Genomic DNA, 11,727 nt, shown 5'->3' on the forward strand with positions numbered 1-11,727 from the left:
GGGCTTCCAAGACCCACTCACCATCCCACCCCTGGATGGGGGGTTCCCAAACTCCGCAGCTTCCCAGGGCTCTTCCTCTGTGAGGAGCCTGATCCAGTCCCAGGGTTGGCCAGTGGTTTGTGTCTAAAGCAGTACCATTGAGCCTTTATGCGACTTTGTCCTTTAGAATTAAGGATGGTAACCTAAAAATATTTACATAAATAAAATATTTAATGATTGTAAGGATTACGCTAAAAATTCTTCAGAATCTACTGCACAGTGTAGGTAGCTCTAGCTACTAGAGCAGTACAGTATTTTTGAAGCGATGTTCATACTGTGAAAAACGAGGTTCACATTTTTTATAGAATTTAAAAGTTTAATAAAAAGACAATTAGGAGATAAAATAAAGTATACAGATACGGCTGGGTGTTTATGCATTCAGCCAAGAGAGCACACCTAGTAACAAAGGTGTTAAAATGTTCCTTTTAGAACAGAACCCTACTACATATCCATAAATTCTCATACATATTCATATATTCTTCTTAGGATTTTTGGTGTTCTTCTGTTTAGTTTTCTCTTGCCCCCTTTCCAGTAGATCAGTCTTCTTGGTGCCATTGATATTTACATTCCCTGATAACAGAAATGCAATAAATTCCTCCCCCAGAGCTCTGGTCACTGCTGTCTTCATCTGGATAAGATAGTTTATGAATGCAGGGGTGTCCCTAACTATCTTTTTCAGTCTTTGGGTTATACAAACAAAAGCAGTTTTTATTTTAATACTATGCCATAGCTTAACATATATGTATTATATCACTATGTCTAAGTTTCATCAGTAACAGAAATAAAGGAAACTATATTAATACAGCTAAATGTTCTAATCTTATAACATTCATTATAATATTTGCGAAAAGCTGGTAATATGATATGCATTTATAACAATACTAAGTGATATTAAAGGTAGTAATTATTGAACAGGCATTGATGCTTTTCACCCATCTCAGTGCCTGGAGCAAATCTCTAACTCAGCCTCGAGGAGTCACTCTGATGGGCACTCCTCAGCTCCAGGGGGGAATTTCCACATAAACTCCCAGAAATAACAGAGTAAGGAAAGAACAAAAATGACTTTGGAGTTCTTTTCCAGCCTAAACGATTTGTGATCATCCAATCTAACCATCAACGCAGCCCTGCCAGGGCAAAACAACATTGAAAAGCGACCAGCTCCCAAGAGCCACACCTACATGTTTTTGAACGCTTCCAGGGACTCCAGCACTGCCATGGACAGCCTGTCACAGTGCTTGGCCGGCCTTTCAGTGAAGAAATTTTCCTGAATATCCATTCCCTGACACAACCTGGGGCTGTTTCACCTCTTTGTGTGAGCCCAAAGACCCCCAGAGCTGTGCTGGGGACACGCTCCAGCTGACACAGCCACTGAAGCTGCCAGTGAAACCCGGACTGCCGCACTTCCAGCTTGGAAAACAGGCACTGCAGAACTGCAGGCAAGATTGGGGAACTGTGGGAAATGTTGCTTTCAGGTGCTTGGCACAATTTAATTAAAACCCGTGGTGCTGGGGGTTATGTATGCGTTACTCTCGTGGGTGCTACGCCAGCATGGAGACAGCTCCACGAAGCCTTCTGGGCTGTTGGGCTGCTGCTCTCTGAATTAATTTAGATACATTCCCAGTGTATATTACACTGCTCCCACTGAGCACTGGGAAAAGGAAAGGAAACAGACTCGAGAGGCAGTGGCAGGTGCAGCCCGAAGAAGCAGCATTAATATTGTTATTAATATTAATAGCCAGTTTAAGTCCAACTATTGCTGAAGGCTGAGTGCTGAGCTGCTGTTTCCTTGCTTCAGCCACCTCAAACCAGACACTTTTCAAGCAGGATTTTTACTTCATAAAAGGTTAAAATCAAATAAAAAAATTAAAACAAAACAAAACAAAATAAAATAAAGCTATGTGAATGAGTGCAAAGGCCTTTCTTGGAATGTATTGACAACACTTGAAAAGTGCCACTTAGTGCAAGGCTGACTTGGAAAATTTGGGTAATGGTAAAAAACATGTGAGGGCAGCAGAGCCCTGTGATCAGTCACTGCTCTCACCTCCAGAGAGGTGAACCCATTGCCAGCCTCACCTGCTGCAGGACAGCATGGCAGAGGTTTATACTGGCTGCTGGGAAGGAGTTGTTCCCTGTGAGGGTGCTGAGGCTCAGGTTGCCCAGAAAAGCTGTGGGTGCCCCTGGATCCCTGGAAGTGTCCAAGGCCAGGTTGGACAGGGCTTGGAAGGTGTCCCTGCCTATGGTTGGGGGTGGGAATGAGATGAGTTTTAAGGTCCCTTTCAGCCTAATCCATTCTGGGATTCCTTGAAGATCTGTTTTTCTAGGTCATGGAAGAAGCTGAGCACCTGCCCTCAGAGGGTCTGTGAGGGAGCTCAGCCCCCCAAAGTTACAGACTAAGGCTCTGTGCTGTGTGGAGCAGCACAAAGGGGTCACTGCTTTGGTTCCTGGGATTTCAGGTGGGAAAACAGCTGGGATGTGAGGGAGCCCTGGTCCCAGCCCTGGCTGGAGGGAGGATGCAGCCATTCTGTGCCTTGCTCAGCAGGATCCTGGCTGTGAACCTCCCTCCCTGCTGCACCTGGGACCTGCTGGATTGTGGTGGCCCCTGGACCTGCTCAGCTCACCTTGCTGAGGTGTGGTGGCATTGCTGCTCCCCATGGATGAGGATGGGGCTGCCTCTAAGCCGGACAGTCCTGAGTCTGAGTCAGACCTGCTGTGGGATGCTGTGATTAGCACTAAAACTGAGCTATATGTGCTGTTGGAGAGCTCAAGGGGAAACTGGTTATCCTGTGTTTGCCAGCTTAGCAGTGAGCTGCCACTTCTGAGGTTTGATTTTCCTGCCTCTGATCCAGCCCTGCCTCCGGTTCCTGCTGCCAGCAAAGGCTTTCACCTTGGTCCCGGCTGTGCCCTTGAGCAGTGACGGGAGCTGAGCCTTTGGCTGGCAGGACGGCTGCTGCTGGAACAAGGTTGTGCTGTCAGATTTCCTCTGGGCTTGTGCCTGTCTTTCAATCTGTCCCCTTCTAATATGGCCTGAGCTTATCAGCACCTCCAGCCCAGCCTGGCTGCAGTGATGGGTGAGATAAGAAGCTTCAACATGAGAAGGGAACAGGGCATCAAGGAGGACACGGGGCTGTGGGTTTGAAAGTGTGAGCCCTTGGGGGCTCAAAGCAGTGGCTTTGCTGCTCACACAGCTGCTGCTGGCTGTTCCTGTGTTGCTGAACTCAGCCCTGATGTACTCCCTTGCATCTCAGCAGGTCCCCACAGCATTTGTGCTGTGCCCTTGGGAACACTGCTCAGGGATCAGGACCCACATCCTGCCCACACCCCAGGGCCACACCCCCACTCTGCTCCCTGCAGTCGGGGCGTCTCCTACCGGGTCCCTCACCGGCTGTCTTCCCTCTCCAGCTAGTCCAGCACTGGCACTTGGCACATCCTGGAGGCCTCAGCAAAGATTCCTGATAGCTCTGCAAACCAGCTGCCTCCTTACAGTGGCCTTTGCTGTCCCAACCCTCCCTTCCCAGCCCTTTCATCTGCTGTTTTTGCTGTTTTTGCACAGATGCAGTACCCAGAGATTAGGCTGCAGATTAAGGTTTTACTGCATCCTGAAATGGGTTCCAATTCCCAGTCCCAGCAGGACCAACATGCAGCCAAATCTCTCCTGAAAGCTCACTGGGCTGGAGCTGGGGAGAGATCTCCCTCCATGTTCTCCCACATGCATGAAAGGTGCAGTCCTACATATACAGCCCAAGTGAGCCACCTGGAATTCTGTGTCCAGTTCTGGGCCCCTCAAGAAAGACATTGAGGGGCTGGAGCATGTCCAGAGGAGGGAATGGAGGTGGGGAAAGGTCTGGAGCACAAGATGAGGAGCAGCTGAGGTAGGGCTCAGCCTGTAGAAATGGAGGCTCAGGTGGCACCATCACCCTCTTCACAACTCCTTAAGTGAGTCCCAGGTGGGGCTCTGCTGCCAGAGAACAAGACAGCACCAGAGGAAAAGGCCTCAAACTGCCCCAGGAGAGGGTCAGTTGGGACATCAGGAAGAATTTATTCACTGACAGTGTTGTCAGGTGTTGGAATGGGCTGTGCAGGACATTCACTGTCCCCTGGAAATATTAAACACAGGGATGTGACACCTGGGAACATGGGTTAGTGATGGCCTTGGCAGCTGGTTGGACTCAATGACCTTAGAGGGCTTTTCCAGCCTCAGTGATGCTGTGGTTCTATGATTGATTCTAAAAGGAGCTGGGCAGCCAAGGGCAGGAGCAAGGCTGTTGTCTCAGCTCCAGTCTGCACCTGCCCAGCATCTCCCCATCCTGGCTGAGCCTGCTCTGCCCCCAACGCTTTCGGTCAGGCTGGAGGCTCCCCTGGAAGTCCTGAACATGATCCCTGTGCCTGCAGAAGTTCCCCCAAGAGTCCAGCCACATGGGCTGGGTGTGTTTTTCCCAGGACACACAGACACACTTGTGGCTGGCATTTCCAAAGCCCCATCCAACACCACAGCATATCACAGAATCATGGAATGTCCTGGGTTGGAAGGGACCCACAAGGATCATCCAGTCCAACTCCTGGCCCTGCAAAGACACCCCAGCAATCCCACCTTGTCCCTGAGAGCATCATCCAAGAGCTCCTGGAGCTCTGACGGCCTTAGAGCCATGACCATTCCCTGGGGGAGCCTCTTCAGTGCCCAACCACCCTCTGAGGGAAAAACCTTTCCCTATCCCACTTGGCAGACTGCACATTGTACCCAAAATTTAGGATACTGCAACTTGTCCCAGAGAGGAAAGTGCTTTATATGACACAAATGAAAGCCGATAAAAAAACAATACACCCACAGAAGAACACATGAGCTGCACATAACAAAGAAAATGGGAAGCATGTCACAGGGCTGTGGGCTGAGTCAGCTGCTCCAGTAACCGTGGTGCACAGGAGGTTTGGGTGGGAGCTGGGGGTTGCAGCCATGGCTGGCACATGCTCCAAGAGGAAGGGGTTTGGGAAAGGTGACCTGAGCCCCACGGGGCGGTGAGGGGCTGTGTGTCAGAAGCCGTCAGTGCGCAGTGGCTGTGGCAGGTCTGACACGCTGATCTGCAGGTTGAGCTCTGCTGAGTCCAGGGCTGTGGATGGGGTGTGCGGGTGGCTCCCCTCAAGCACGGCAATCTCCTCGTGGTGCTCCTGCTGCAAGTGCCACACGATCTCTCTGGACAAAAAGTGTCTTTCTGCTTCTTCTGGCTCTGGAACAGAAGAATGACAAAACCTTCCTTTGCTGGTTGTCCTGAGGCAGAGCTCTGGGCAGGGAGCAAATACCCCAAAATATGCAGAATTTTCTGCACTGTTGAAATACAGCTTTTACTTCCCATTTTCAGCCTGGCAGAGGGAAAAAATTCAAACACAAAGTGTGGGGAGGAGTGTAAAATTACAGGCACTATGTGCTGGATTCCCAGTAGTGCTTGTGATGGGAACTGCCTCACTGGATGGAAATGCTTCTCCCCATCAGGGAGAGTGCTGAATTTCCTCTGAAAAAACCGACATTCATTACAGCAAGATGCTGATTTCATCTAGTGGAGGTGAGGAGATGGGAGATGAAAAGATGATGGGAATGAGGGAAAGCCTTGCTCCCTCCCATCCCCTGTCAGCAGGAATGGCACTGAGCCAGCACACACTCATCCCACTGCTGGGGAGGGCTTTATAGCCCCAGCAGCTTCTTCCAGGAACATCAACAGCGAGGGGAGCTGCTGCTTCCCCTGGATGCCTGCTGTTGTACTTAATCCTTGCAGTAGACAGCTTGTCTCAGGTCCCCTTGGGGACTTCAGCTGGGATAACCAGTGCTGCCACCACCTTCCCTGCTCCTCAGACCAACAGCAAGAAGTCCTTAGAATTATGGAATCATGGAATACCCTGAGTTGGAAGAGATCCGCAAGGATTACCCAGCCCAGCTCCTGGCCCTGCACAGACACCATGTCCCAGAGGGTTGTTCAAACACTCCTGGAGCTCTGGCAGCCCTGGGGCTGGGACCATTCCCTGGGGAGCCTGTTCAGTGCCTGACCACCCTCTGGGGGAAGAACCTTTTCCTGGTATCGAACCTAAATCCCCCTGGCACAGCTCCAGCCATTCCCTTGAATCCTGTCCCTGGTCACAGGGAGCAGAGATTGGAGCTGTCCCTCAGGAGGAGCTGCAGTCCCTGGTGAGGTCTGACCTCAGTCTCCTCTGCTCCAGCTGGACAGGCCAAGTGCCCTCAGCTGCTCCTTGTGTGGCCCCTCTGGGCCCTTCACCATCTCCGTGTCCCTCCTTTGGACACTTCCTAACAGCTTTAGATCTTTCTCATATTGTGGTGCCCAGAACTGCCCCAGGGCTCGAGGTGAGGCCACCCCAGCCCAGAGCAGAGTGGGACAATGCCCTCCCTCAGCCAGGCAGTGATGCCATGCTCAGTGACATTCCTGTTTCGTGTGGGAATGCAGTCCCTCCCTTCCTCCCATGGCAGCAGCCCTGCACAGACACTGATCCAAGAGCACACGGGGCTAGAAGAGCACAGCCACTGTCCTGGGCACCCCAACCCCCTTCCCCTCACTCACCCTCGTAGGCAATGAGCTGGTAGGCATCTGCACACTCCTTGGAGCCTTTCAGGATCTCCTCCAAGGTCCTGTAGAAAAGCTTGGCCTGCTCCAGGCGCTCCTCCCGGCTGAAGGCAGCACACTCATCCTGGGACATGGCGTAGAGGGACTGCAGCGGGGTGGCATATTCCACAGCACAGTGCCAGGGCTGCAGGGATGGAAGGAGAAGATGTGGGGACAGGAGGACTGGGGAAAGGGCTACTGGGAGACCCTGGCACTGGGCAGAACAGTCTGGACCTCTCAGCAGCTCCTTGGCCTGCCTTGCACTGGGAACACTGGGACAGAGCTGGCCCCAGTGTCCCCCTGCCTCTTGCAGAGCAGGGAAAGAGCAGCTGGACTGACAGGTCCAGGTGTCCCCTCTGCCAGGTGGGCTCAGGGAGCTGCCTTTGCCCATGGGGGGCAGCCACTGGCTTTGTCAGTGCTCCCAAGAGCAGCCTGGAGGGTGATCTTCCCTATGGAATTCAGTTCCCTAGGGAGATATCCTTTTTCTGTGATCGCACCTTCTTGGTGGCCTTCTGCTATGCAAAGGAAAGTGGAGGGACAGCACCAATCTTTGCTCTCTGTGACCAGTGACAGGACCCAGGGAATGGCTGGAGATGTATCAGGGGGATTTAAGTGGGATATCAGGGAAAGGTTCTTCCCCCAGAGGGTGGTCAGGCACTGCCCAGGCTCCCCAGGGAATGGTCCCAGCCCCAGGGCTGCCAGAGCTCCAGGAGTGTTTGGACAATGCTCTCAGGGACAGGGTGGGACTGTTGGGGTGTCTGTGCAGAACCAGGCATTGGACTTGATAATCTTCATGGGTCCCTCCCAACCCAGCGTATTTTGTGATTCCATTATTCTGTCTAAGCATCCTAACAGAGAGCTGGAGGGCAGAGCATAAACATTGGAAAGGTGGAGGCACAGCTGGAAGGAGGCTGAGCAAAGAAACAAGAAATCTCATAAAGCCATGAACATGCCAAGGAGGAGCAGTGTTATTAATAAATCTTACACTGGAACTGGAAAGTTTAATGGAGTGAATTAGAAGGAAGAGGGATGTGATCCCAGGTAAAAGCAGAGAAGCAGGAAGTTCCCAGCCTTGGCAGGCAGATGCTGCTGTGCCCTGGGGCAGGTGCCTTGATGGGCCCTGCCTCATTGTGAGGGACTGGGCAGGAAGCTGAGGGGCAAATATTACTGGAAGGCCAGGTCCAGGCTCGGAGCTGCTGGAGCTCCCAGGGAGCAGAGTGACTCAGCAGGAGCCTGGCACATGGAACACAGCATCAGTGCAGCGGGAAAAACCCGCGGTGCTTCCTCCGGAGCAGGGCCAGGAGGGGCTCGGGGTCCCTGCAGGCAGGGCTTTAAATCTGCAGCCCAGAGCTCAGCCCTGCCAAAGGGCAAATCAGGGGACCCAGGTGAGGAGCAGAGCTCTGACAACGTCTCCATCCATGGCACCAAAGGGTGTTCCCTCCTCCAAGGGGAAGGGACAGGGCCAGTCTGCCGGGAGATGTGGGAGGAGATGAATGCAAGGTGAGATGGAGAGATTTAGGGCTCAGCAGCCTAGAAAAGGGGTGACTGGGGAAAGGAGGGAGTCAGTGACTCACAGACATCTTCAAGCACCTCTTCACAATACAAGGAAGTATTCATCCTATGGGAAATGATGCTCTGTGGCTCACATCTGCTTTTTTCTGCCCAGTTTTCTACTGTTTTCTGGACTTATATCAGCTCCAGGAGGGTTTAAGCAAGCCCACCATCCCTGCAGCTGAGCCTGGGAGGAAAGGGGTACAGGAATGGGATTTCTCCATCCCATGGAAGCCTGGAGAAAGCTGGGAGTATCTAATAGGAGAGGTGACAGTCTCCTGTCCTTACGGCCACTTCTGGGGACAGCAGGACTTTTGGGATGTTGCTCCCAGTGCTGCTCTCAGCATACCTGTTCTTTTTCATCCCTGATTGCATAGAGGCTGTGTTTGTAGACCCTCTTTTTGGTGCCAGCTCGGGCCAGGGTGGTTTCAGTGAGGTCTGTCACATACTGGATGTTGCTGTCAGCTTTCTCCAGGTCATCATAGACATCACAGTTCAGAGGGACCAAGATGTGGAGCTTCCAGGTCTTCCTGCACGCCAGCAGGTTGGGATTGGCTCTGCTGAATTCCTCCATGGACTTTTTAAACCCTGGTGGAAGACAGCATCAGGCAGAGGTGCCTGGTGTGAGTACAGCTGCATTCTGCCTTGCTCCCCATTTCCCTGCTAACACTGTAAAAGTGGGAGGATTGTTATTAGGAGCTATTTCTATCTGTAGGCATGAGAATGCAGGGAAACAGCTACGTACGTGGCAGGACTATTTTTAGGTACCCAACATAATAGGACCAGGCAAGCCCATGAGCGACGTTCTGCTTGGACGTCTCGGACATCTCAGATATCTCCACTGCTGAGGGCTTCTGTGGAGGGAAGGACAGACAGACCAGGTGATCACAGCAGCCTTTCTGCAACAGTCAGCTCTCCACATGGATTGGAAAACTCCAAAGAGATCTGGAGAGTGAGCAACCCCACCAGCCCTTTCCCCCACCATGCAGGGCAGCAGGGCAGAGCCCCTGACAGCCCCCACAGAGGAGGGAACTGGGGCTGGAGTGAGGCAGGCATTTCCCTGGCTGCACCTTCCACTGGGATCGTGTGTCCCAGTGCAACTTGTGCATCTCACAGCATGGGAGAGGAGACAGCCCAGGGCTGGATGGGGGGGATTCCCAATGGCCTCTGCCAGCTCCGTGTGTGCCATTAGCTGGAGATGGGTGTTCTGTCCCACTGGCACCTGATGGAAGTGCCTTCTGCAGCCTGTGTGACCCTTCCAAAGGGCACAGCAGAGCCCTCCCCATTCTGCAGAGACACCTGGGGCTCGTCTCTGCCCCCACACCACACTGATAATTGAGAACACACAGGCTCTGCTTTCCCCTCAAGCTCCAGCTTGACTGACATTTAAAATACCCCTGTTTTTCATGTCAGGGGGGCCGTGCCATCCCCTGGAGTGGTTGTGCTCATTAGGAGGCAGCCTGGCCCTCCTGCCAACACTCCTGGCAGCACAGGGCCAGGGAGATCAGCTCTGCAGGGCTGAGCTGAGAGTGTTCCCCTGCCAGGCTGACTCTGGGTGGGCTGGACATGCAGGGGCCATGCAGAGCTGGCTGCGTGCTCCCACGGCTGCTCAGGGCTGAAGGGCTCCCCGGGCAGCCAGCCAGGCTGGAGGTGTGGGAACCTTACCTGGAGCCCCAGGGCAAGGATGAGGAGCTGGCACAGGCTGGCCAGGATGAGGTGGAGGCCAAGTGGCTGCCCATCACTGAGAGCCATGTAGGTTGAGGCACAGACGAGCAGCAGGGGCCCGTGCCAGCATGGGGGGAAGCAGGTTCTCAGGGCCCTCCAGAAGCTGCCATGGTGTCTGGGTGGGACAGGGAGACAGGAGTCAGGCTGGTGGCCACCCACTCATCCTCAGCAGGCGTGGCCAGGGGTGCTCCCATCTGCTGGCCAGCGCCACCAATCTTCCACTACAGAGCCGTGTGGGATCCTGCCCAGCTCACCCCAGTGTCCCCAGCCAGGAGAGGGCTTGGGTCCCTTGCAGCACCCGTGGGACTCAGAGGGAGCAGATGGAATGTCACCCTGGACAGCAAATGGAGACAACAGCTCCCTGCCCTCCAGCACTGGGTGGTGGGGAAAGGTTGGGGGCCAAGATCTGTTCCCTGGGGAAAGGTTGGGGGCCAAGATCTGTTCCCTGGGGAAAGGGCACACTAAGGGGTTACCACGGAGAGGAACCATCCACGGATGGGATATGGGGGAGCTGGGCAGGTGGGAGAGGCAGCAATAGGTGAAAGGGACAGGAGGGTGACGGTGGGCACAGCACATCATTACCACAGAGGGCACTTGTGGGCACAGAGACCAGGAGCAAACCCCACCGAACCCCGAGGGTGCAACGCCCTTGTCCCCAGGGCTGTCCCAGGAGCGCCGCAGGCAGCCAGCCCCGCTGGCTCACCTGGACTCCAGGTGGAAGATCTCCTCGGCCAGGTAGCAGGTGCCCTTGAGCAGCGCCCCGATCTGCAGGGTGGCGAAGTGGAAGGCGAGGCTGCGGGCGGTGGGCACGAGGGGCTGGCCGGCGAGGAGCAGAGCCCCGGCGCAGAGCGCCAGCAGCAGGAGCACGGCGAGCCGCGCCCGCCCGGCCCGGGGCTGCGGGATCCGCGGGCAGCAGCGCTGCCTCGGCCGCCACGGCTCCCGGGACATCTGCGGAGGACAGGGGCTCACAGCAGCTCGTCCCCAGCGGCAGCTTGTCCCCAGCACCCACGGCAGCGCTGTAGGAGCGGGTAAGAGCAGGTCAGGGGGATGCGTGCGCCCAGCGCTCACTGACCACCCCAAAGCACGCAGCCCTTTGGGGAGGCTCCCCTGCGCTCCCCGCCCCGGGGCTGTGCCCTGGGCCCAAATGGGCTCGGCAAGACAGAGCCTGGCTGCTCACCCCGCTCCTGAACGGGTGCCAGCCCGCCCTGCTCCGTAGCCACGGGGCTCTCGCTGCTCTGGCCGCACTCACCGGGGCAGTTTCCAGCCGCCAGCCCCGGGCTTCCTGCGCTGGGGTTCCCCGGGCTCGGCGCTCCCGCCCGGGCAGCCGGGGCTCCTTGCAGGGACAGCCGGAGCTCCTTGCAGGGACAGCCGGAGCTCCTTGCAGGGGCAGCCGGGGCTCCTTGCAGGGACAGCCGGAGCTCCTTGCAGGGACAGCCGGAGCTCCTTGCAGGGGCAGCCGGGGCTCCTTGCAGGGGCAGATGGAGCTCCTTGCAGGGACAGCCGGAGCTCCTTGCACAGGCTGCTGCACCCGGAGTCTCTGCGATGCACGGAGCCACGGGTGGAGCTGCACAGAAAAGCGCACAGAAAAGTGAAAATGAAAGAAGCTCTGGAAGCAGCAAGCAGCCTGTGGAGCGCCAGAGCTCTCCCACACTGAGCATCCATGAGGTCTCTCAGCCCACAGGAAATCCAGGCACTGGTGGCTGCACCGGATTTCGATATCCACGAGCTTGCACATCATGGAAAGCCCCAAATTTGCCAAAACATGGTCTGAGTGGAACTGGAATGAGGAAGGAAACCAGAATTTATTGAGATT

General features: G+C 54.9%; 1 protein-coding gene across 1 annotated transcript; it reads right to left on the minus strand.

Moving 5' to 3' along the window:
• Positions 1–4,796: 4,796 nt before the first annotated feature.
• STING1 (stimulator of interferon response cGAMP interactor 1) lies at positions 4,797–11,727 on the minus strand. Its single transcript, XM_015641557.2, has 7 exons — positions 11,164–11,727; positions 10,618–10,930; positions 9,855–10,029; positions 8,935–9,043; positions 8,539–8,777; positions 6,597–6,783; positions 4,797–5,258 (listed from the first exon to the last, which is right to left on the minus strand). The coding sequence occupies exons 1-7, from the start codon at positions 11,570–11,572 to the stop codon at positions 5,065–5,067; spliced, it is 1,626 nt and encodes a 541-aa protein (XP_015497043.1). The 5' UTR covers positions 11,573–11,727; the 3' UTR covers positions 4,797–5,064.

This window comes from Parus major, chromosome 13 (genome assembly GCF_001522545.3).
Source record: "Parus major isolate Abel chromosome 13, Parus_major1.1, whole genome shotgun sequence".
NCBI classification, from domain to species: Eukaryota; Metazoa; Chordata; class Aves; order Passeriformes; family Paridae; genus Parus; species Parus major.